General features: G+C 42.8%; 1 protein-coding gene across 1 annotated transcript in view; it reads left to right on the forward strand.

The window, feature by feature from the left end:
• LOC149308107 (collagen alpha-1(V) chain) overlaps window positions 1–24,897 on the forward strand; it is a 178,135-nt gene that overhangs the window by 97,540 nt on the left and 55,698 nt on the right. The window contains exons 16-27 of the mRNA XM_089535095.1: window positions 310–363; window positions 3,293–3,346; window positions 5,983–6,036; window positions 7,483–7,536; window positions 8,465–8,509; window positions 11,305–11,358; window positions 13,627–13,671; window positions 14,846–14,899; window positions 15,693–15,737; window positions 17,044–17,097; window positions 17,339–17,383; window positions 22,065–22,118. Coding sequence (XP_089391221.1) covers window positions 310–363; window positions 3,293–3,346; window positions 5,983–6,036; window positions 7,483–7,536; window positions 8,465–8,509; window positions 11,305–11,358; window positions 13,627–13,671; window positions 14,846–14,899; window positions 15,693–15,737; window positions 17,044–17,097; window positions 17,339–17,383; window positions 22,065–22,118 — 612 coding nt within the window. The remainder of the gene's footprint in view (window positions 1–309; window positions 364–3,292; window positions 3,347–5,982; window positions 6,037–7,482; window positions 7,537–8,464; window positions 8,510–11,304; window positions 11,359–13,626; window positions 13,672–14,845; window positions 14,900–15,692; window positions 15,738–17,043; window positions 17,098–17,338; window positions 17,384–22,064; window positions 22,119–24,897) is intronic.

Genomic DNA, 24,897 nt, shown 5'->3' on the forward strand with positions numbered 1-24,897 from the left:
AGTCTCCCATCCATGTACTACTGAATGTGCAGTCAAACATGGACATCCATGTGGAGTGTGCCACGAACATCAATACACAATGACATCACATGCGCAATTCCACTTCTCCAACCTGAACTGAATGTGGCCACTCTGCATCAGACAAAAATGTCCAACCGCTTCTATAAAAGAACCTATGCTTTCATGAGACACTAGCAGGGCTCCAGACCACATCTACTAAGATTGGCCTCCTATGTTATATATTTTCCCATGAATCTAGCTCATTGTCCACTGCTTATGCTTATTTTCATTCTCTTAAATCTGTTTCAGGGTCCACGTGGTGTTCAGGGCCCTCCAGGTCCATCAGGAAAGCCAGGACGTCGGGTATGTACAAGCAGACAATCTTCCATGTGGTTGTGTGAACTTGACATGGTGGGTCCTCAGAAGGGAGAGGATCAGGTCCATTTCACCAAATCTTTGCTCTCAGGAGCCAGCCAACTCATCTTGTGAAGGGATCTCATAGTACCTTTGAGACTAAGTGTGTGAAGCAAGTTGTAGCATAAGCTTTTGGAGATCTGAGTAAAGTTAGAACTTGTTAGGTCCCTGCTCTTTGGGTATATCTCTTTGGGTATATTTGTTAGGGTGTTTTGGAAAGTAAAGGCCTCCTACACACAGTGACCCTGACACATACTGAGACTACATTTGGTTCCATGGAAGTAGAAATGAAAGTTGTCCTCACATATCTTATGATTTTGCTCTGAGATGCCTTTCGCCATGATATCTCTTTTGCTTTGGAGTGGGACTTTTCTGGAAGAGCTAAGCTAACCAAGAAGAAATGGAACACAGCTTTTTTGTCCCTAGTGCATCCGTTACTCACCACAAAGGTGGACACATGAGGTTATTTTTGGAGGTGAACTTCCAAATGTCCTTTCCTTTAGCAGAGATTCTGGTCTCTGGGGATCCTTATGTCCCTTGTCATCTTTTCTAGGGAAACAATATGGAAGCTGGCCCTTAAACATTTTTATTCCATGTATGGAAGGCATCATCTCCCTAACTCATCTAGCAAATATTTCCTCATGTTTCTGTAGACGCTTTATTGGAAAAGGAGCCCATACATTCACCTTGGATCCTCCTGCTTTAAATATCTGATGGCAACAGCCTCGAGCCAATCCCTGGGAAATCAAAATTCATGACAGTCACGAAGTAGCTACTAGCAAGTTTGTGTTCTACCTAAATACCAAATCAAAACAATTGATTTCCATTAGCTTGGCCAAGTATTTCATTGTAAAATTAGCATACTGTCCACATTTACAAATTTCCTTTTATATATCTGTCTTTATGAAAAGCCCACACACCAAAGTATGGGGGTATCTGGCATCTTGTTCCATCTCTCTTAAAGGAAGAACTTTCCAACCCTCAAGTAGAGGTATAGCTCTAACAATATGTTCAGATCCAATGCAAGACAGGCTTTCTAGCTCTCAAATAGCGGGCATCCCTTATAATAACAGACATTTGCTAGCCCTATAAGGGACAAGCTTTCCAACCCTTAAATAAGAGACATCCCTCATAATAAGGGTCAGTTACCACTACTATAAAGGACAAGCTTTCTGGCACTCAAATAAAGGACATCCCTTATAATAAGGGATAACTACCAGTGCTATAAGGAACTGGCTTTTTGGCTCTCAGATAAGGGACATCCTACCAATACTATAAGGGATCAGTTTTTTGGCCTTCAAAATAAGGGACACCCGGCAACTGTACTACTTGTTCTATTGACAAGCACATCAAGAACGATTCCAGAATCTCACTTTTGGGGACATCCCTGTGTCATTTTTTAAAGTTGCCTTTACCACTGTGTCTCTGCCTTCTTGTTTATTCCTAAATCACATTCTATATGGAAGACGGAAAGGAGGATGCACAAAGAAATGAGTGACACCCGTAGACTGACCTGTCTTCACTTAATCCAAGTGAATAGCCAACCCTTTGCACATTTAATTGAAGTATTAAGTGGCCATTAGCACATTAATGCATTGCTGATCTTGGTTGAACTCGTGTCCATCAAATTAACATCTTCCAAGAGGGCAGTTTCATGCATAGCCTTTCATGTGTAAACAAAGGCAGCATCTTAGAACCTCGTATTTCAAGTTAACCTCATCAGTTTGTGTTTTGAATGCAAATAATAGCAACTCACTTCACATTTCTTTGGAAGCTGCATGGAAGTCAGTTGAGGGGATCATAACAACTTGGGGGGAATTTAGTTGGAGCACACCAACAACACTGTCTAGGCCAGCATTTTGTTTCCATATGAAACTGGCCTCAGAGTCCATTGATTTCAGGCTAAGCATGAGCCAGGCAGTGTGAAACTACTGCAAAAAAGGCGAGTGCAGTCCTAGGCCAAATGGATTCATCAGTTTAATGGATTTGGGAAGCGAATGGATTTTGAAAAGCACATTCACACACAGTTGCATGGTGGAGACAAAATATCTACAAATGCTTTTAGATCACCACATAACCATGGGACACACTTGCTACATGACTGCAAGTGGTATGGAGAAGCTGGTGCTATAACAGAGATGTAATTCTTCGCTAATTTTGTTCTTCTGGAAAGCACCAAGTTTTTTTCCACCCAGTTGCAAAAAAACAATCTTCAAAACCTACACAGTTTTCAAGACCCATTTGCAATTTGGGACTTATTTTGTACAAAAATTGCACCTGGTTGATTTGGACACAAAGCAGTATTTTCTGTACAGAAGAGATGCATTTTGGTTCAGAAAGCAATCGTTCTGTACAAAAAATGTTTTCTGTCCAAATCAACCATATGTGAATTTTGCACAGAGTTCACAATTACAGCATTTTCCGTACAGGAAACAGCATTGTCTATGTTAAAAAAAAGTCTCCAGGTGTGTGGATATATATATATATATATATATATATATATATATATATATATGGTCTCACTTTCTCAATTGTTGCTACAGAGATGGTCCTGGTGAGAGTTGGCAGTCCAAAATTTGGTTGCCTCTAATGGTGGCAACATGGGATGAAGGTGTAGAATGGCAGGTTTCCTGTATTACTGGGGTAACATTGGCAGGTACTGTGGGGCAGGGTGGTTTTGTGACTGGAGAATGCATTGGGCAATCTATAAATTGGCATCATTTCCCATGCCAGCTAAGAAGAAGCCACTATCTGCAGTCAAAGGCATTGGCATGTGACTTTTCAATTCACTAGAAAGCTATGGGTGGATATCTGCCTGGCCTCTATTAGCCTTCGTGGCTTAATTTCCTTTTCTCTTTCCATCCCTCTCTCTTCCCAGGGACGTGCCGGCAGCGATGGTGCCAGAGGGATGCCAGGCCAGACAGGACCCAAGGTAGATGGACCATAATTTAACCCAGATGTCTTGGTGTTGGTGTCTTTTGAGAGATGCAGATGTTCTTCGAAACCCACTGCTTATGTGGCAAAATCTCATTCTGGGGGCTCTTTCACACTTCTAGTGCAACTACACAACTTTAGCTTCCATGGCAACATTTTATGGCAATCCTGGGGTTTGTAATTTGGTGAGGCACTAGAACTCTCTGGCTGAGAAATCTGTTCCCTCCCAAACTACAAATCCCAGGATGTTGCTGTGACAGAGCATAGCACTTATGGGGATATGAAAGGGCCTCAAGTGGAAGGAAATCACCAGCTATGGAAGTGGGGTACAAGAGAGCTTGGAATAAAGCAGTACAAGTGGGGATTTAACAAGCCATGCATTAATTTCAACACTTCTAGGAGGAAATCCTCCCCTTTTCTTTTCTTTTCTTTTCTTTTCTTTCCTTTTCTTCTTTCCTCTCCCTTTGGATATCCTTTCGGCTATCATCAAAAGAGACAGAAGTCATTAACTGTGAATCTGAATGCAGGGCGGTTTGCCTGGAAGTCATCTATTAGAAGGTTTAAGTGCATGATTATGGACTTGATGTGGAAATAGATGAGGTGGGGAGGGGGCGGCATTGCGAAGGTGAAAAGGAGCTGCAAATCATTTGTCCCCTAAGTACGGGCAGCCATCCTTGTTGTCTGCTTTCCCCCCCAAGGAAGGAACATTAAGGAAAGAGACGGGGAGGGGAGATGGGGGCTACATAATGGATAGCCTCTGCGCCAGAAACTCATTTCTCTGTAGCAGAATGTACAAGGATGTTCCAGGACCCAAGAGGAACATCATCCATCACCTTGCCCCCCTCCCTGCCTACATCCTACAAGGGCAGCTTAAATTGATTCCATGAAAGCAGAGGTGATTCTTCCCCCAGGTCCCCACCTGCTCAGGTTATGAGCTTTGCTGGGCGGGCTGAATTGGGACAAAGCAGCAGATGGAAAAGAACACAGCAAGGTGGAACCATAGAGTTGGGAGAGACCCCCAAAGGCCATCTGCCACCATTCTGCCATGCAGGAACAAACAATCAAAACATCCCTGGCAGATGGCCATCCAGGCTCCAAAGGAGGAGATTCCACCTCTCTCCAAGGCAACCTATTCCACTGTTGAGCAACTCTTACTGTCAAGAAGAGTTGACATGGAATCTCTTTTCCTATAGTTTGAACTCATGGTTCCTGGTCCTGTACTCTGGAGCTGCAGAAAACAAATTTCCTCCGTCTTCCGTGTGGCATCCCTTCAGATATTTGAACAGGGCTATCGTTTCAGGTGGAGGTGGTCCCTGAACCTGGCAGTCCATGTCTCATCTTAATTTCCCTGCCCATGCCCTACTTGGTGTCATGATGGCATTGCAATGTGTGAATCCATGAGGATGGCAGCCCCTGATGTGAGGAACAGGCAAAGTGAGAACAATCTTGGAAGGTGTGACTGTTGGGTCCACAAGAATGGAGATCAGAAGCACTTTCATTTTTGCTCCATATGGGACTCACAGATTTTTGGGGGGAGGAGAACAAGAAAGGCTAATATCCCATGTTCTTTATAACTGGCTGTTCACCTCTTAGATGTCAATTAAATTTGAGCAGACAGGGGGAACGATTTCTTCCATAGAAAAAATTCACATTCCTGAATATCTAATGAAGGGACACAGAATTAGAGGTTGTCCTTCAAATCTATGCTGGAATAGAGGCCCTGGCTGCTGCCACACTGTAGAATTAATGAAGTTTGACACCACTTTAACTGCCATAGGTTCCGTCCTATGGATTCCTGGGGTCTGTAGTTCACCAAAGCTCTCTGACAGAGCTGACTAAATCTCTCATGACTCTACAAATCCAAAAATCCCATAGCATTGAGCCGTGGCAGTTCAAGCAGTGGCCAGCTGCATGAATTCTGCAGTGTAGATGCAGCACCTGACATAGGATATCTCCCCGCCCCAAATCAAAAACACCATAGACCATCTATCCTGAGTAGCTGGAGCAATAACATGTGCAACACGATGTCCTTGTCATGTACATGTCCACCCACATGCGTTCCGCATTGTTTGCTGCGAACAGTACTGGACCAGATGGTATGATCAGCAGGGCGGCATGAGCGGTACACAATACTTCTTTGAAAACTTGGTGAGATGCTTCTTCCATTAATGTGAGGTTGCAGAGAAGAAGAGGGGATCTGTGCATTTATTGGCTACATTAGTATCATGTTCTTCAGTTATTATTATTATTATTATTATTATTCACTCATCTCTCTTTGTAAATTGAGGTGGAGAACAACAACAAACTAGACACTCAGTAGTTTAGAAAGCATATAAAACCAAAACATATTTAAAAAACAGTAAATGCATACTTTAAAATTCGCATGTTTAAAAAATTCATCTGGCTAAGCCTGCTGGAAAAGACTGCCCTCTTCTTTCCCCTTCTTCCTCCCCTTCTTCCTTTTCCTCCTCTTTCCCCTGTTTCTTTTTCCTCCTTCTAGGATCTATCCAAAAACTCCAAATCTGCTTCCTAACTATAACCCAAAGTTCAATGTAGCTATCCCCCCCCCAAAAAAAAAAGAGGGGGGAGGAATATCGATCTGACCAGTTTTTCTCTTTCTCAATTTTATCGCAGGGTGACCGTGGATTTGATGGCTTGGCTGGATTACCTGGGGAGAAAGGCCACAGGGTAGGTACTTGGGCTTCTCACACTATTCTATAGATAGGTTGTTTTCATTGAAGATTATCACATGGGGGAGAAGGGGAAAGATAAAGGCAAAATCCTGGGATAACTACATGATCGGGCATCAGATTTTCAGACATCACACTCAATGAGGCATCATCCTAGGAAGAGCAAGGAATCAAAAGGGAACAAACTATTCCTGGGACATCCCATGAATCGCCTTCTCGATACCGCAATTGAAATGCAATTGCCAGGGTGTGAAAGGCAATCGTGCTTCAATCACGATATTGGGCCGTTTTGAAGGGGCAGCACCAGCTGGGGATCTCTTAATGTTGAAGCGGCTGCGGGCAGCAGCCATGAGTATTTGAAATGTAAAGGAAACTGGCTGGTGATGCTGAATTTTTACAATGGCTGTGGGCAGCAGCCACAGATATTTAAAGTTGAAAGGGCTTCAGGAAGCAACCCGGGAAATTAAAAATGTTAATGGCGCATGCGCACATTGAACATTCCCAATGTAATAACTATTCATTCCCTGATAAGTGTGGAAATCTATTGTGCAATTCTATTTTATTTTTTTGCATTGTGTTTTTGCACAAGAGCATGACTGCTTGAAAAGACTGAGCGATCAAGAGCAATTGTTAGTTTCTCTTTTCACTAGTGCAATTATTCATAAATTGGTCCTGGTGTGATAATCTCCATACATTTCCGAATAGGAAACAGATCTCTTATTCAGCCGGTGGTCTCTCCCTTTTTGTCTCTTTTGACTGGGATTCCTGTCTGTGCATAAAAAGATCTAATACGTGCCTTTTGCTGCCTCTGCTGTGCTTCCTGGAACTTGAATCCATTGCTCCATGCCCTAGTCTCTGGAACAGCAGAAAACAAGCTTGCTCCATCCTCAAGATGACATCTTTTCAAATAGCTACAGGGGTGGGGAAATGAGGGAATTTCCCAAATAAATATTATATTCTCCCCCCCCCCCCTTTAATGTTTCATTTAGTCCCAAATTTCTAGTCTTGCAGAGCGAGGGCAGTAGGAAATTGTTCACATCTAGAGCTCCTTTGGCCCTTTTGCCTGGCCCTTTCCTTTGGATACCTAAATTGCATTTTTAAAGGCTCAGCTGATGTTTTAAATTTTTGCAAAGCTAGAAATTTGGGGAAGAGAGTCATATCCAGTTGGAGAATGCAGGTTTCTCATTTGCAGAGATCAATGCTCTCTTTTTATCCCTCTCCTCCCAACTACATCCCTTTGCCACTATCTTGAAGCCAAACGTAGAAGAGAAGAGCTCAGACCTGTCCATCATAACACCTTTGAGAAGGTTCACGTGGCCTTTTCGCAACCTCTCAGAAGAGGGAATAAATAGAGGACGTTGCATGAGCCTTTGAGCCTGGGATTTGTCTTTTGATGGTAAGGGGTTATCAAAAACGTGGCTGTTTCTTCTTTGTATTTTCTTAGGGTGACCCAGGCCCTTCTGGTCCTCCAGGAGCTCCAGGTGAAGATGGGGAGAGGGTAAGTTCAGTTACCAGTTCTTTTGAATTAAAATATAAGCATGGACCGTTTCACCCTTTCTTAGCCATCAACTCCTGTGACGGCAGCGCCAAGCATAAGTGGAAAGACATTTTGCAGGACTCAGCAGTCTCATCTCAGTGACATTTGCATTTTTGCACCTCCCAAAAACCTGTCATGAGAAAATATGCACTTTGTCGCCAGCGTTCGCACATTTATAAGAATGTTTCAGAGAAGCAAAATGTGAACAAAACATTGCACGTACTTTAAAATGTAAAATGGCTAAAATGTGCAAGAGTCATGCAGAAACAGGCTTTAGTCAAACGAAAGGCTTTGCAAATTAGGTAAATAGCACAAAAGAGGAAGAACACCCAAAAAATAGTGCAAATCTCAATGTGGGAGGAAATCAGACTGACTCTTGTTAGCATGTAGTTCTGTATTACAGATGCATATGTCTTTGTTTGAATGTTGCACAAGGACCTGTTTACTAGCTCCTTGTACATCAAACCACTTCCCTCCAGGGCAGCTGTTAGGTCCGGGGATCACTGTTATGGTCCTCCATGACTGGGAAAAGGGATCAAGAAGATGTCTAGCAGTACCTGATCAGGTTTAGTCCAGATGTAGAAGAGAAACAAGATCCATTTTGGGGAGAGACTTTGTTCTCTGATGACAAAACCACAACTGGGACAGGGCCTGCTCAGTCACTTCCCCAAGCCTTGGCCATAGCATTTAATGGTTTAGTGTGTGTGTGTGTGTGTGTGTGTGTGTGTGTGTGTGTGTGTGTATAGAGAGAGACGGCTTGGGTCGCAAGTTGGGAGAAAGGGATACAAATAAAATAAATACAGTGTGCCTGCGTCATACGCTGGTGCCTCTTACCACATCTTCCAATTGTCTCTTTGACTTCATGTTTCTTCTTTCTGTTGCCACACAGGGAGACGATGGAGAAGTCGGACCAAGAGGTCTCCCTGGCGAACCTGTAAGTCACCATGGGATGGGGAAGATGCGTCTTATCCTTTAGCGCACTGCATCTCAAATTTGGTTCCTTCATTTCTTTTGAATGTAACTACCCAGATTTCTTCACCATTGCTCATGCTATCAGGGGCTTCTGGGCACTGAAGTCAAAGACATCTAAAGAACCAAAGACTGGGAACAACTGCTTTAGAAGAGCTGCGGTGTGCTACTTTTTCATAGGTGTTCATTACAGTATATCTTCATGTAGAGGTCTAGAAATTTAGGTTAAAAATTGACCCCAAAAACCTGAGTCGGCTTATCCACAGGGCAATGAAAATATTCTATATTAACTCTTACTTAAAAGAAGGAACCATCCCCTGGTGAAAAGCAAGAACATAATCTGTCCTGGAAGCACCGACCCCCATTACTCTCTCATCCATCTAGACTTAAGAGTGAGCAGAAACAGTTATGTCTGCTGGAATTCTGTACTTCTTTGACATTGTTTTTCTTTGCTTCATCCTTTGGATCCTTTGCTATATGCCCCTAAATTTTACCCTCTACTTATCCATGGGTCATATCAAAATCCATAATTTGACCCCAAAACTTGCTCTCGATTTATATAAGAGGTTGACTTATATTCGAGTATATACGGTATGTTTTAGTAGAACAAACTTGTGAATTAGATGCCTGGTGTATTATACATGAACCTCAGGCTTGCCACAGTCACCTTAGTAAAAGAAATTGTAAACATACAAGTTTAGGAGATTTCCTTATCACACATCTCTGCAATAGTGTGAAGGAGCTGTTTTCTCTAAAACACAGGACTATAGAATACCAACAGAATCTTCAAGATTTCTTTATATTGACACTGAATAAACAGTTGACCATCTCAGAGCATGCAGAACCTTTCCCCTCACTGTTTTCTGCTTTTCAATGTGCTTTACTATGCTATCTACACTACTGTGGTGATGAGATGATATGTTCAGTTTTATCTATGGTCACTGAGAGACAAAGCAGGAGGACAGATGTTACCTACCCACAAGTTTTGCATTTCTATAGTTGTTCATATAGTCTGATTATAAAGGTCCTTGCTGGGCACCAGGTCACTCCATGCCTCCAACCCAGAGTTCATCTCCTGTTCTACTCACGTTGAAGGCACTAGCTGCTCCTACTTTGGGATTAGTTTTAAAATCTTTCAGCATAGAGACACAGAAAATTGGGGATGCAACTGTACAAAAATGTGTTCGGCAGAGTAATCCAGTACAACTATGCTGGTGGGGATTATCAATCCGCTTACATTGGGTTACGGATCAGAATTTCACTCCCATAATTCAAATTGGAGGACTGAGGTTTAGTAAGACCCAAGCCAGTGTCTCATTTTCTGAGTTCAGGGTGCAAGTGACATCTGAACCAGGGCAGTTCGTGGCTACTGTCACTTGGCAGCCAAATTACAGCATCTCATTATGAAAATGAGTGACGTTTCTCACCAGCAGAAACGCACATGCTCCAATTTCCTTTCAGCTTTAATAGAAAGCTGTCAACATAGTTTTGAAAAGGTAAGGGGAAGACAAATGCTACCGTTGCAAATAAAATAAAATGAAAATAAAAACGGAGCTTGCCAATACGACCGCTTTTGTCAAAATGGTTAGGGACCCGTCAAGTGAGAAGAAAGGGAGAAAGCAGGGGAAGAGGAGAGTGTTAACAAGCTCATCATGTCTCAATGAGACTCGAGATGTCTCATTACAGTCTACCCAGGCATCATCAACCACTCTGCTTTCCCCGCATGCTTCTTAACAATAACAACAAGGCTGCTGGCTGCCTTAAAAAACACTTGAACAAGCAGGTATAGCCAGTAATTAAAGCATTTAGATGACAACAAACAGTTGGAACATTTTTCGAGGTTGTCCACTGATGGAGGCGGTGAGCAGGAGGCTGAGAGAAAGGAATTGGAGAGCATTTTTGTACTGTGCATAATTTCCTCTATGGAAGCAAGGTGGACATTTTTGTCCACTTCAGAAAAGGAACATTCAGCACAAGGATATGGAAGCACTTGAATATGTGTTGCCATTGTGCATGGATGCACGTAGCACATGCATTCAAAATCTGCATTGATGATCATCTCACATTGAACATAGTTGCATAGGCCTATGGACATTTAGAAGTTCATTCAATCACCCACCAGTGAACACACAGGTAGCACATCACTCCACATGTGGAGACTGACTCTTCACAATGCCAATGTAGGATTTCAGTGACTGTGTGAGTTTTTGGAATATTTTATGACCCCAATGGAAATTTTAATGGATTGAGGTCTACAGTCAGGATTAGAATAAAGTTTAGGGTTAGGGAAATACCGGGAAGCATCCCAGGAATAGAGATGCTAAAGGGAAAAGACAGTATGGGTGTGATTTCATGAAGAAGGAATTGCTAAAAAGACAATGGAAGAAGACAAATGGGGAACATCTGAAAAAGCCAGTGTGGCTTCACAGTAAACTCAAGAAGGAAATGAAAAAGACAAAAAGAGAACATGTAAAGAATGGATGGAAAGATGAAACATGAAGGAAGAATACAGATGCGTAGATCAAGCTTGCAGGAATAGTGTAAGGAAAGCTAAAGCTCAAAATGAGCTGAGACTAGCTAGGCAAGCAAGGAGCAACAAAAAGCTGCATTTCAGACATGTTTGAGTAGGGTATCTGTGTTGAGAAAGGTTACAGAAGAGCATATGTTGCTTTCTTTGCCGTCATTTTAATGGGACACAGAGTTAAGGCCTAATCTCATACTATTGGGCATATTCAGAGTATAGTTTGCTTTCTCTAACAGGGCCCCCGTGGTTTGTTGGGACCAAAAGGACCTCCAGGACCCCCTGGACCTCCGGTGAGTAACACAATGCTTCCTTCTCACAATATAGGTACCCCTTGGTCAGTTTGTTCCTTCCATGAATGTTTTGTTCCTTCCTGTTAAGTGCTTTCAAGTCAGTTTCAGTTTATGGGGACCCTATGAATGAGACAACTTTATGAGAACCTCTTCTTACAACCAGGTCCATGACTTCCTTGGCTGAGTCCTTCCATATGTCATGGAGTCTTAATTATTTGTTACTTCTTGGTGTTGAAGGTGGACCATGAAAATGTTCAGGATGGAAGAAGTTCAGGATATATCTAAGTATGCATTCTAGAAGCGGATGGGATGGGGAACTTACAGATATCCAAATTGTTTGTTGAGGAAGTGTTCAAAATAGTTGATGGATCAGATCCAAACCCTTACTTCTGTATTTATCATTTGAGTCCGATTAGATAATACATCACTTTCGCTGACTCTGTAAGGATCAAACACACAGATTTATGCAGAATAAGACAAGAGACCCAAATCCCGTTGTTAGTCCCAATTATAGTAGACCCATTGAATCAATGGGATTTACTGATTCAATGGGTCTACTATTGTGATTCACTGGATCTACTAGAGTTAGGGGGAATGAGTAAGATTCAGGTCAGCCACTTTGAATCATGAGGGAGAGAAAAATACAGGTGGTTAAGGTCTGAATTAGGCACCCTACAAGAAACTTTACAGGACTGCAACCCACCTACCGCACACCATGGCAAAGAAATATGACCCCAAACCACCTAGTAGGTGGTATAGGGTGCATTTTCACCATAGCTGGATCTGGACTGAAGAAATAATACAGTTTGATACCTCTTTAATTGCTATGCTACCGAATTCTGAAATTTTAATTTGATGAGTTATTTCACCTTCTTTGCCAGAGAGCTCTGGTGCCACACATGTCCAATGATTTATTAATGAACTAATAGATGAACTAATGATTTATTAATGAACTAATAGATGCTGAGGAAGTCCAACTCCCTGGTATCCATTTTGATGCGCTCTCTCACCCAACGGGAAGGGCATCAAAATTAGAAGGGATTACCCAAGCGACGAAGCAAGAATAATGCCTAATCTAAAAGGCATTTATGGAAGAAATAATCGGAATCAGTAAAACACATGAATATGAGTGTTATTATAAGAAATAATTCTTTAAAAATTAAACTTGCACATGTTGTGTGATCATGCATAAATAGCTTCCAGAACCATAACAATTAGTAACTGAAAATTGTTAATAACCATTTTAATTATAATTATGTGCCCATTACATTATAATAATTGTAATATATCATAATTATAATAATATTTTATAATAAGGCATAAGCAGAAACAGCTAGCAAGATGCAAACGCATCAAAAGTCTGGAACCCAAAGCCTGACTTTGTGCACAGATTGTTCTCGTTGTGTGCCTTCAAGTCATTTCTGACTTATGGTGACCCTAAAGTGAAGTTGTCACTGAGGCTGAGAGTGTGTGGCTCACCCAAGGTCACCCAGTGGGTTTCCATGCGCAGATACTTTGCCTCATCTACCAATGCCAGCTGCGTTTTGAAGAAACTTTGTTCTCCGGCGGCAGTAAGTTAAGTCAAGATTAAAATCAGCCACTCAGACAATAGAATAAAAAGGTTTCTACCATGTCAGGCGTAAGTTCAAAGAATTAATTCTTCAGTTGGAGAGTCTTCCTAATCACACAAAGGATAAAAAAATTCAAATGATAAAAGGGCCATACAAGTTCAACCACCAAGCAGGAGTTCATCCAGGTAAGCTTTCCCTCGCTCCATTGAGGTCAAAGCTCAAATGCATCTAAAAATCAATTGGCAAAATTTCATAGAATGTAAAGCTCTGTATGAGGAGTTGGGAAAGTATGGTCCTCTGTATGTTGCAAACTGCAATCCCCAGCAGCCTTCGCCAGCATAACCAATAGTGAAGAATGATGGGAGATGCAGGCCAACAACATCTGGAGGGCTGCATGTTTCCCGTCATACTGTCTTAATGGGGAGGTATTATCTGCAAGGCAGAATGTAGGATCATTCTAGAATGACTCATGGGAAATAACAGGGAAGGAAAGAAACATATAGGCAGGTTGATGCCATTTCAATTGTCATGGCTCGCAGAATGGTGGGATTTGTAGTTTAGAGTATTTCACTTGGGAGTTGCATTATTAGCCTGTTTGGAGTCTCAGCTGTGATTGGGACAGATGGCTTTCATTCCTTTCATTTACTAGTAATAACCAGAACTTTCCTCCTTTTGTCTTTTTAAACCCTTTGCTCAGGGCATCGGTGGTATGGATGGACAAACTGGCCCCAAGGGGAATGTGGTAAGTTTCTTGGCTGTTCCTTCGCTGCCCAACCAAACCTCCGCTAAGTGAGTGTGTCCATGCATCATGCACATTACGTTTCCTAATAGCTTTGTTTTCCCAGGTTGCCTCCCTGTTTCAAAGCGGGTGGCTTTTGCTTTCCTAAATTAAAGAGCTGCTAATTAATGTTTAATGTGAAATTGATTTTCCACTGGTATTGCAATAGTATTTCCCTTTGGAAACAAACATACATATTCACAGCCGAGGAATCCAGGGTTGTCACAACAGCACTTTGCCAATGGGTTTCCAGGTGGCTATTTCATTTCATTTTGTTTTCTTTCCTTTGGTAAATGCTTGTTTGCAAGTACAGTTTTTTCCATTCAAGAGGCTGGGAAGTAGGAAGAAACCTTTCCCTCCCAAATGACTTTATAAATGATGCTTGTGTGCCTACAACATTAAGCAAGAGAATATATGCTTTGCAGAAGAGCATACCTGTTTGAGTCTCTGTACATGTGGGTGGAAGAGTGCATGTTGGTGGGCATTGTGTGACCCATGAGCCGCATGCAACCCTACTTTGTGAGCCTTGGAGTCCACACCACTAACCCTCAATACTTCTGTTTTTCTCTGTGATCCCTCGCAAAATGGCATCACAATGTCATTTCTTTCCTCTCATCGTTCTGAGAGGGTCTGTAGACATCTGTAGAGATGTCAGTCATTGCTGTGAATATCATTGTGACACATATATTATTGTGAAAGAACAGTGCTTTCTGGAACTGCTGAGCTGTTGCTTGAACTTCGCCATGCCTAACTTAAAACAAAAATTAGCCTCTAAGCAATGGCAAGAATGACTCTTGTCTGGGGAAAATAATGCACATCTCCAGAGAGATAAAAATATATTAGAAATAGATTGGAATGTGAACATCTTTAAAATTAATATTTCTTCATTTCCCCCTCACCAACATTTGGGAGCCTCTCTAAATATTATTACTAGAAGCCCCTATTAATTCTACATAGTATAGCGGGAACACATTTCTCATTAATATTGGTTTCATTTCATCTAGCACTCTCAATTTAAAGTGCAGCGACTGTATCAAGCAGGCAGTCTCCGCTGCAATCACTTTTAGTGCATTTGCAATTAAGGGGATGCAACCTCTTTCTGACATATGATTTTACATCTCCTTTTTTCCCTTTCAAGGGTCCTCAAGGAGAACCTGGACCACCAGGTCAACAGGGAAATCCAGGCGCTCAGGTGAGATGATGCTGATTTGTCCAGGTGAAAAGGCACCATTCTCTTCTCCACCATTACAGTGGAGATTTGTTCTTATTGTTGAGTGCCTGCAAGTCATTTCCAGCTTATGGTGACCCAACACTGAACCTATCATTGGGTTTTCTTGGCAAGATTTGTTCAAAGGAGGTTTGCCATTGCCTTCCCCTGAGGTTGAAAGCGTATGACCTTCCCAAGATCACACAGTGGATTTACATGGCTGAGCTGGGATTCAGACCTTGGTCTCCGGAGTCACAGTCCAATGTTCAAACCACTACACCACACTGGCTCCATGACCCCAAATTGCAGGTGAAATCCTAGTCTTTTTTTTTGGATTTCAACAACAACCGACAGTGTTGGTTGTTGTTAACTGCTGTCAACTTCAACTGATGGGAAACCAATGAATGAGAGCCCTCCAAGTCCCTCTGTATTCTACTGTCTCACGTAGGTCTTGCAGACAAACATAATAAATAATAATAAAAAAAAGATATGAGGTTAATGTTTGGTTGTGAAACACAAACTTTGATTGCTAAAATCTGATCCAAACTGTCAATTCCAGTGCAAGAGTTTGGAGAAGTGACTTTTTGGGAGGGAATAGCAGGGCTCTCAGAGGTGTCATCTAACGTAAGAACTTTTATCAACCTCTCTGACATTGGGCATCGCTGTGCTTGCCCTTTTGTCTGTGTCCCTCCTTATCAAGAAGGACCTATTCACGCATTTGTGTTTATGTTAACCCAATGAATTGTCTCACCTTTTCCTTCTTCCTCTTCTTTCCTAGGGTCTCCCAGGTCCTCAAGGTCCGATTGGTCCACCAGGAGACAAAGTATGTCAATTAAAAGCAGCTGTGATATAACAGCAACTGCTGCTAGTTAGAATGCATGATTCACCTTGAAAAAGCTTCTGCTTCCATGTGCAACATCTGCTTATTCCCTTTTGCCCCATGGCTAGAGAATAATAATAATAATAATAATAATAAAGTTTTTATTTATATACCGCACCTTCCTCAGATCAGGGCGGTTTACACAAGTTACAATTACACATACAATGCATTAAAAACAAACACCATACAGTATACAATAAAATAAAGGGAATGGTGAGGGGGGAGGGAATCAGGTCCAGCATTCTTCTCTCCCTCTGAGGCCTGGACCAAGGCAGATGGACCGGAGGGAGGGCTCTTCTTCTTCAGGCTAGCCCCTGATGGTGCTGGGCCAGCCTTCTCTCTCCCCCAGAGGCCAAAAGATGACAGTTAGGGAGGGAGGAGCCTCTGTCTTCAGGCTGGCCCCTGATGGTACTGGGCCAGCCTTCTCTCTCCCCCAGAGGCCGAAAGATGACAGTTAGGGAGGGAGGAGCCTCTGTCTTCAGGCTGGCCCCTGATGGTACTGGGCCAGCCTTCTCTCTCCCCCAGAGGCCGAAAGATGACAGTTAGGGAGGGAGGAGCCTCTGTCTTCAGGCTGGCCCCTGATGGTACTGGGCCAGCCTTCTCTCTCCCCCAGAGGCCGAAAGATGACAGTTAGGGAGGGAGGAGCCTCTGTCTTCAGGCTGGCCCCTGATGGTACTGGGCCAGCCTTCTCTCTCCCCCAGAGGCCGAACGATGACAGTTAGGGAGGGAGGAGCCTCTGTCTTCAGGCTGGCCCCTGATGGTACTGGGCCAGCCTTCTCTCTCCCCCAGAGGCCGAACGATGACAGTTAGGGAGGGAGGAGCCTCTGTCTTCAGGCTGGCCCCTGATGGTACTGGGTCAGCCTTCTCTCTCCCCCAGAGGCCGAACGATGACAGTTAGGGAGGGAGGAGCCTCTGTCTTCAGGCTGGCCCCTGATGGTACTGGGTCAGCCTTCTCTCTCCCCCAGAGGCCGAACGATGACAGTTAGGGAGGGAGGAGCCTCTGTCTTCAGGCTGGCCCCTGATGGTACTGGGTCAGCCTTCTCTCTCCCCCAGAGGCCGAACGATGACAGTTAGGGAGGGAGGAGCCTCTGTCTTCAGGCTGGCCCCTGAAGCTTGCATATGTCCCGCTCCAGACATAAGAACCCAAAACTGTATCTACATGTTGCAAATTTCTACTCATTGAAGCCTCTGGTGAATGGCTGGGTTGTAGTTTTGTTGCTAACAGTTATGTTTCTTTTTCCTTCCCCAGGGACCTCTAGGGAAACCTGGTCTTCCTGGCATGCCTGGCGCGGATGGTCCCCCAGTAAGTTTGAATGGACTTTGAATCAATCTAGTGTGAAGTCAATTCCTTTCCCAAGATGTCATGATCTACTTTGGTTGAAGCGTCCAAACAGTTTAGGGTTGGACAGGGCCATAGACTAACCACAAAGCTGGAAGGGGCACTAACATGTTTGGGGTTTGAATGAATGCTTTGCGAACTTTCTCAACCCATTTGATAATGTTTGCAAGTTGCCCTGTTTTTCTCATACTGTCTTTCTTTACAGGGTCATCCTGGAAAAGAAGGTCCTCCTGGAGAGAAGGGAAGTCAGGTATGTGTCCGCCAGATAGACATCCTAAACTGTGCTCCTCTCATTCTGAAGTACAACCTCTGATGATTGAGGATGCATATAATTGCGAAGTTTCAATTCTTTCATTCTTTAATGGAAACTCTTCCAAAAAATTTTTATTATTCTCATTGTTCAACCTGTGTTTCCTCTTCTACAAAAAGCAGTGTAAACTAACAGCAAAGGAATGAGCAATGCAACAGGCTACCATATATATTTGTTTATAAGTCTAAAAATTTATGCCCCAAAATCCCAGGTCAAAAAGCCTCAATTAGAGTCTCTCTTGCCCTTGACTTATACAAGAGGTTGACTTATAGTTGAGTATATACAGTGCCTTTTTAAACATGGCAATCAGTAATAGCAATGAATTGCTTTTCAAAGCACTATAATGTGAGACACAGGCCAGTTACTTTTCAAAGGAGAATCGGTATTGTGGCAAAATAGGACACAGGGTCCCCAATTCCCCTCTCCCAGTGCCCTCAAACCAAAACCATTCTTTGTCTACAGGGCAAATCTCTTGTGCTTTTCAATCTTATACTATTTTTGTTCATGTGGAGAGGTGGTGGGTCCTCAGCCAGAAAATGGTCTCTTCCCCATGCCAAATTGTCCATCTCTGGTTTAAATGAATCAACAGTTTGAGATGTTAATATGGTGGTACTTCCGTAAGGAATGGATGGAAACGACCATGCTGAGAATGAACCTCATCAGGCCCCAGATGGAAGAGTAAAGATTTGACTGTCCAGTCCTGTCTCCATAAATGAAAGGCTATGAAAGCCACAAGTCTTGAAGCAGAGGTCAAAAGGAATAGTCAAGAGCCATAACTACATCCTTCCCCTTCCATCCAGTTGTCATGTTTCAGCTCAGTGTGGTTTTGGCCACTGTGGTTCAGCCTTTCCACCTCCAGCCAAAGGTCCACCTTAAATTGTATTTCAGGATGCTTTGATGAGGGATGGTTCACTCCTATGCTTCTGCTGACCAGTGGTGTGTTTATTCACAAAGAGGGCTTTTTGCTAGGGTATGTGCTGAGTCGGATCTAGTCTCATAAGTCACAGTTGTGGTGAAAATGTAGCTGCAACCTTGCTCGGGGCTGTCCTGCCCTTGCTGTCACACAAGACAGGAATTTGCAAGTGTGGGCGCCCACAGAATCCGAAAACAGGGCCATCCATCATGAAGTCAGTTGCTGCCCCAGAAGCCATTTAGCAAAAAGCCAGCAGTCAGCTCCGCAGCAGCCATCTCTGGAAGGAGAGCCGAATTCCCATGGTTGCAGCTTTCCCAGAGAATTATGGTCTAAGACATTGTGACCTCGGAGCAAAGCCTGCCCTACTTGGATGTATTTATTCCTTTTCACTCAAAGACGAGGCTTGAGACCTAGAGAGAAGAGAAGCCAAATCTCTCCTCGAAGAAAAGCACAGTCGGAGGCAGATGAGATTGTGGAACGTTGGAGAACATGCCCACCTACATTTCACAAATGGAAACCGAGACACATGCGGCTAGGCAACAAAAGGGCAAAAATTATCAATATGGAAAAAAAGATTCTTTTAAGAAGAGAAGCTGTGGAATTTATGTACTGAGGGCACATACAGACTGATTTAAGAGTCCCAGATTGTCTGATCCTAACCCTTTCATGGGGTTTTCTTGGCAAGTTTTGTTCAGAGAAAGGTTGCCATTGCCTTCTCCTGGGGCTGAGAGCATGTGATTTGCCCAAAGTCACCAAATGGATTTCATGGCCAAGCGAGGACTCAAACCTTGGTCTGCAGAGTCACAGTCCAATACACAAACTACTATGCTATGCACTGGATTAAAATAAACCTACATGGGGAGCTGATATTAAAAGTCAGTGATCATATTAGGAGCCAACAGTAAATATTCTAGGATAAACAAAATGTGTATGGATCTCCGCAATAGAATCTGAAAGAACAGGAACAAAATCTGGGACCTTCTGGTCTTTTAAATCAGTTTGGGTGCAGCCTGAGTTTTAAAAAGGCAAAGGCAAAGGTTAAGCTCCTTTCTTCTCTACTCCTCTACTTCTACTGAGTTAAGTGAGTTAATTTGCAGCACTTGAAGTAAGCAGAGGATGAAGGAGGAAAGCAGCAGGAAGAGAGAGAAACTAGGACATTTAATAGCAATGGAGCAGCGGAGCAGCAGAAGTGGGACTGGGGACTGTTTATTCCAAAGGCCAGATAAAAATAGAAATACAAAGTCCCACCAGAATGCCACACTAAACTTTATAACTGCTTCTACCTTTTCTGATGTCACTGAACATGTCTGTTATCGGAAAACAATTTATGAACTGTACTTTAAAAGCGCAGCTGTGCTACAGAACAGCAGCTGGATTCGGGCTGGAAGAAATCTATCACTAATAGGTAGTCCTGTTGCTTCAACAAAATTTGCAGAGACATAAAGAAACAATAGTATCTTTGTTTGGATTGACCATCCTTTGCTATCCAATGTGCCAACTTTCAAAACAACACAGAACATTTCCTTGGTCCTGGGGAGTTAAAAGTAGCAGTGGATGGAGGAGGCCTTTCCAGGTGAAGCCATAGTGCTGATCCCTCTCTGGTGTCTATTTTAATCTGCAGATAGTAATGCTGGGAGTTCTTGAAGCTTAATGGGAGTTGGAATAGTAATGTTTCTAAAAGACCTCCAATTAGGCAGAGAAATGCTGGGATGCAGAATGCATTGTAGGCCTTCCATTAGAAACACTAAAATAATTGGCAACGGCCCCATACAGACAGACCAAAATAAAGCTGCTTCGAGTCACTTTGGAAGTATGCTGTTTCAATGATGCATGCATCCTAAGAGTCCAGAAGCTGCATCAAAGCTGCGCTCCAGTTCTTAGGACTGGATTGTGGTTTTGACGTGGCTTCCGGACTCTTAGGACGCATGCATCACTTAAACAGCATACCTCCAAAGTGACTCGAAGCAGCTTTATTTTGGCCTGTCTGTATGGGGCCAGAGCTTGGAAAATGATCTTTTTGGTATTACAACTCCCAGAATCCCCACCAGCAGCAGCATGGTTGGCAGAAACTGCTTTCCTAGAGCTTTGTCGAACGCAGGGATCCATTTCTTTAAGGAAAGGAAAGAATGTGGGGAAACATAGACGAAGTAGTAGTAAAAACCAGATTTGTCTCCTTTTGGTTCTAGCTGCATGGTTTCACTGGTGGTACACCAATGAAAACAGGAGTGCAATGGTGGTGGTGCTGGCTGTGTGCCTTCAAGTTATGGTGAAGTTATGAAAACATGGTGTTTTCTGGGGCTGAGAGTGTGTGACGCACCCGTGATGGGCAAGCAGGGACTCAAATCTCCAGAGTTGCAGTCGAATGCTAAAACCACTACACCACACTAGCTTTCTAGTACAGTGATATCAATATTTCAAAACATTCAAGGCAACCTTCTTGGCCATGCTGACTGGAGGATGCTGTGGGGATTAGGTCAAACTTATGTTGGTGCCTTGGGGTGTCTCTACACTGTAGAAATAATGCAGTTCAACACCACTTTAACTGCCATGGCTCTTTTCTACAGAATCCTAAGATGTGTAGTTTTGTGAGGTCCCCAAAATGGAACTTTGGGGCAGAGAAGGTTAAAGATCTTGGGGGGGGGAAACAACCCTACAAATACCAGGATGCTATAGAATGGAGCCACAGCACTTAAAATGGTGTCAAACTGCATTACTTCTAGTGCAGATGCACCCTCAAACATAGATAAATTATCCTACACAAACAACTGGCCTTTTTTTCTGATGCACAGTCCTCTTGTTCATTTTAAGTCTGTGAAAGAAGACTTGCTCATGTGATGCCATTGTGCATGCAGATATATATTCTGGCTTCTGATAATTAGCTGACATAGTAGTTCTTTGGTGGCTCATTTGACTGTGCATTCAGCTCCATGTTCAGATGTACATTTGGGTAAATGCACAGTGTTGCCATGAGACACAAAGGTTGCAGATCACAGTCAACACATCCTTCTGTGTGCAGTGGTTTACATGGCACAGTCCCAATGTAAGAACTTTATTGTAGTCTCTAAATTCTGATTCAAATCAGAATGTGTTTCAGAAGTCAGAATACATATCTGCATGCACAATGTCACTTTCACAGCCTTGAACCTCAAGTATTATTAGTGGATTCAACAATCTGAAGAGGAAGAAGAAGAAGAACAGCTGTATTTGTTTGCTAATAATATAAGCGATCAATTAGCAATACCCTTAATTGATGTCCCAGTATCTGGATTGGTATCTAATTCCTAGGGAAGATGACACTATTCTAAAAGATACGGACAAAAAGAGAACTGATGCAGCATTTAAAAAAGGGTAATGAAGCAGCAAGTTTATCACTGAGAGCATCCACAGCAGTTTCAATGTTTGCCGGAGTTGGAGTTATGGATTCGGGAGGTTTTTGATTAAGATAGTATATCTGCCTGAACTTTGCAGAAAGTTTCAGTAAGGTTGGATAGATTTCTGCAATATGTGGCAGATGTAAGTTATGCAGCCATAGATTTTGCAGCTGAACAGTTTTAACATTAACCTTGGGGGATCGCATGTTGATGGTGTTTGCTAGCCCCAAAGCCATACCAGAGTTGTCCAGTAGCTGTTACCTGCTGAGGAAACATGTGAGTGGATAAGAATTTCTTTGCTGTGTAATCATTTTGTTACCTTTCCTTTTGCTACTAGGGACCTGCCGGCCCTCAGGGTCCAATTGGCTATCCTGGACCACGTGGTGTCAAGGTAAGAAAATGATGCAACCAAACTGTTTAGTTCTTCTTGTACCATTGAGAGCAAAATGATTTCCATCTTCTGACAGAGAAATATGGAGATGCTGATGATCGCTGACATAAATCTTTTCAGATTTGGGTGTGTCTATGAGCATTTCCCCTTCATCGTGTTAGAAAATACAGTGCGCCCACGTCATACGCAGACCTAACATATGCGGCTTTCAGCATATGCTGAAAGCCATGCTGGAAAAAGTCTTGGCACACGCCAGAAGAAGTAACGGGGCATGTGCGCCGCATACGCTAGATTTCCCTTATATGGCAGGGTCCAGAACAGATCCCCCGCATAGGCTGTAGACATGCCAGTTATAGTGGCGTCAAACTGGATTAATTCGGCAGTGTGGCAGCAGCCTAAGACATTGCTGCAGTTGTGAGTAAAAAATATTCACAACATTGGCTTTGTCATGCTTTGTCCTTAGGAAATCCAAACTCTTTACAGTATCACAGAGGTAAGGCATCATGGGTCACCATGGATCACAAACTGCCCCAAGATAATTTTTGTGGGCCACAGGCTCCTTTGGGACTACCACAGTTCTGATTTTCCTGTTGTTGGAAACAAAGTTTTGCTCCTGGAAACTTTGATGTGGCGGTAGTTCTGAACATGGTTCATCCCACCACCTTTTAAAACTGTACACCCCCCCCCCCCCCGCCACCATAAAATTATTCATCTCGGTTCCTAACACTATCAGAAATATGTGTTTTCCAATGGTCTTAGGTGAGTCAGCGACCCATGTGAAAAGGTCGTTCAACCCCCAAAGGGGTCGCAATCCACAGGTTGAGAACCGCTATACTAGGTGATAACCCTCCCTGCTGCACAATACAGGCTGAATATTTTTCTGATCACCCAGGCAGGACATCTTTGTCCCATCCAGAGCCTGGTGAATGAACTGATGCCAACATGAAAGGGTGACATCGGGAAAACATGCCCTGTGAGTAGAGACTTGTAGAGCTGGGTATGTTTAGCCTGGAGAAAAGAAGGCTAAGAGGTGATACAATGTCCCTGTTTAAATATTAGAAGGGATGTCATATTGAGGATGAAGCAAGCTTGTTTTCTGCTGCTCCAGAGAGCAGGACATAGAGCAGTGGATTCAGACTGCAGGAAAAGAGATTCCACGTCAACATTAGGAAGAACTTTTTGGCAGTAAGAGAGTGGTGGAGTCTCCTTCTTTGGAGGTTTTTATACAGAGGCTGGATGGTCATCTGTTGGAGATGCTTCCTGCATGGTACGGTGTCGAACTGGATGGCCCTTGATGTCTCTTACAATTCTATGATTCTATGATCTCAACTTTGTTCTCTTGATCCTACTGTGATCAGTTCCTCCCATCTGCAGGGTGTAGTTTAATCCCATGTGCATGGTCGCTTTTTCTCAGCATAGACTGAATATTGCATTTTCTATAGTAGAATCCAGCAAGGTGACTTGGGACAAATAAATTTTGTGGGTTTTTCAGGCTTTGAAGCCGTGTTCTAGAAGGGTTCATTCCTGAAGTTTCATCATAAACTCTTCTAGAACGCAGCCTCATAGTCTGAAAAACCCACAAAGAACTATGGATGCTGGCTGTGAAAGCCTTCAACTTCACATCTGGGATAAATGTTGGTCCATAATCACTGCAGATGGGGAGAGTGTTACATCTGATTTAGCAGGCATAATTCATCTCGGATAGGTTCTACGCAATCGGCCTTCTCTACAGAGGACAGCCGCATGTTCTTGAACAGCTCTTGTTCATTTCCACATGCTCAGGGCATTTCTCATAACTAGGTGGAAGGAGCACTATGGATCATGTGTTCCTCAGTTTCTCCAAGGCGGTTTATGCAGGAGAAGGTATTTTCCAAAATGAGCTATTCCAAGCAATTATGGGTATTAGGTCCCCAAAATGGCACCTTGACTTAAGTGTAGGAATCTTCAATGGGGATTACTCCAGGTCCATCTGCACATAATGCCTTTCCTCCAGACAGTTCCACAAGAAGGTCAATAAAGGATCTGCCAGCTTACATACAGGTCCTGGTTGCAAATGGAGGTTGAAGGAACGAGGAGGCAGACATCTGCAGATTTCTTCTTTCTCCTTCTTAAGCAGCAGGCATATTACTTTCATGCCACAAGAGGGTGCTCAGCAAACTAAGTCTCTCCAGTACTGTTCCAAATGCCCAGTTGCTTTGATCAACAATAAGGAGTGTTGCCAATTTATGAACAAAAGAAAAGAGATCTTACAAGGATCACTAAACAAACAGAAGAAGAAGAATAAAAATAGATCATGCCATGATGAATTCAACATGAGAAAGGAATAAAGAGAATAAAGAAACACATCAGTATAGGAGGAAAAAAACAGACTCTAGTTATAGTTTTCTTTTAAAATCCAAGGCAGGTATTAACTATAATTTTATTTAAAAACAAAGAAACAATGTTCCTTCTGAAATATTTCTGGACAGTTTTTATTCTGTTCGGATGTTCCAAAAATGGTCTTTTCATGTGATATACTTACATACGATTTGGGATGTTTTCCTCCCAATCCTAATGCTATGTACAATGTCTTGGTTAATCCCAGTTTAAGTAGATTTATTGGATTAATGCGGTGTTGACTGGTGAGCCTGAGTCAATAAATCTACTTCTTTGAACTAACAATGGGATGTAGGTTAATATGTTGACTACTACTGCTACTACTACTATTGCTTATAGGGTAAGACAACAAATTATATTAATTAAATACGTTAAATTAATAGAGCACATACAAACAATGCAA

The sequence above is a fragment of the Sceloporus occidentalis genome, unplaced genomic scaffold (genome assembly GCF_023333645.1).
Source record: "Sceloporus occidentalis isolate IW3139 unplaced genomic scaffold, rSceOcc1.0.p SCAF_8, whole genome shotgun sequence".
In the NCBI taxonomy this organism is placed as follows: Eukaryota; Metazoa; Chordata; class Lepidosauria; order Squamata; family Phrynosomatidae; genus Sceloporus; species Sceloporus occidentalis.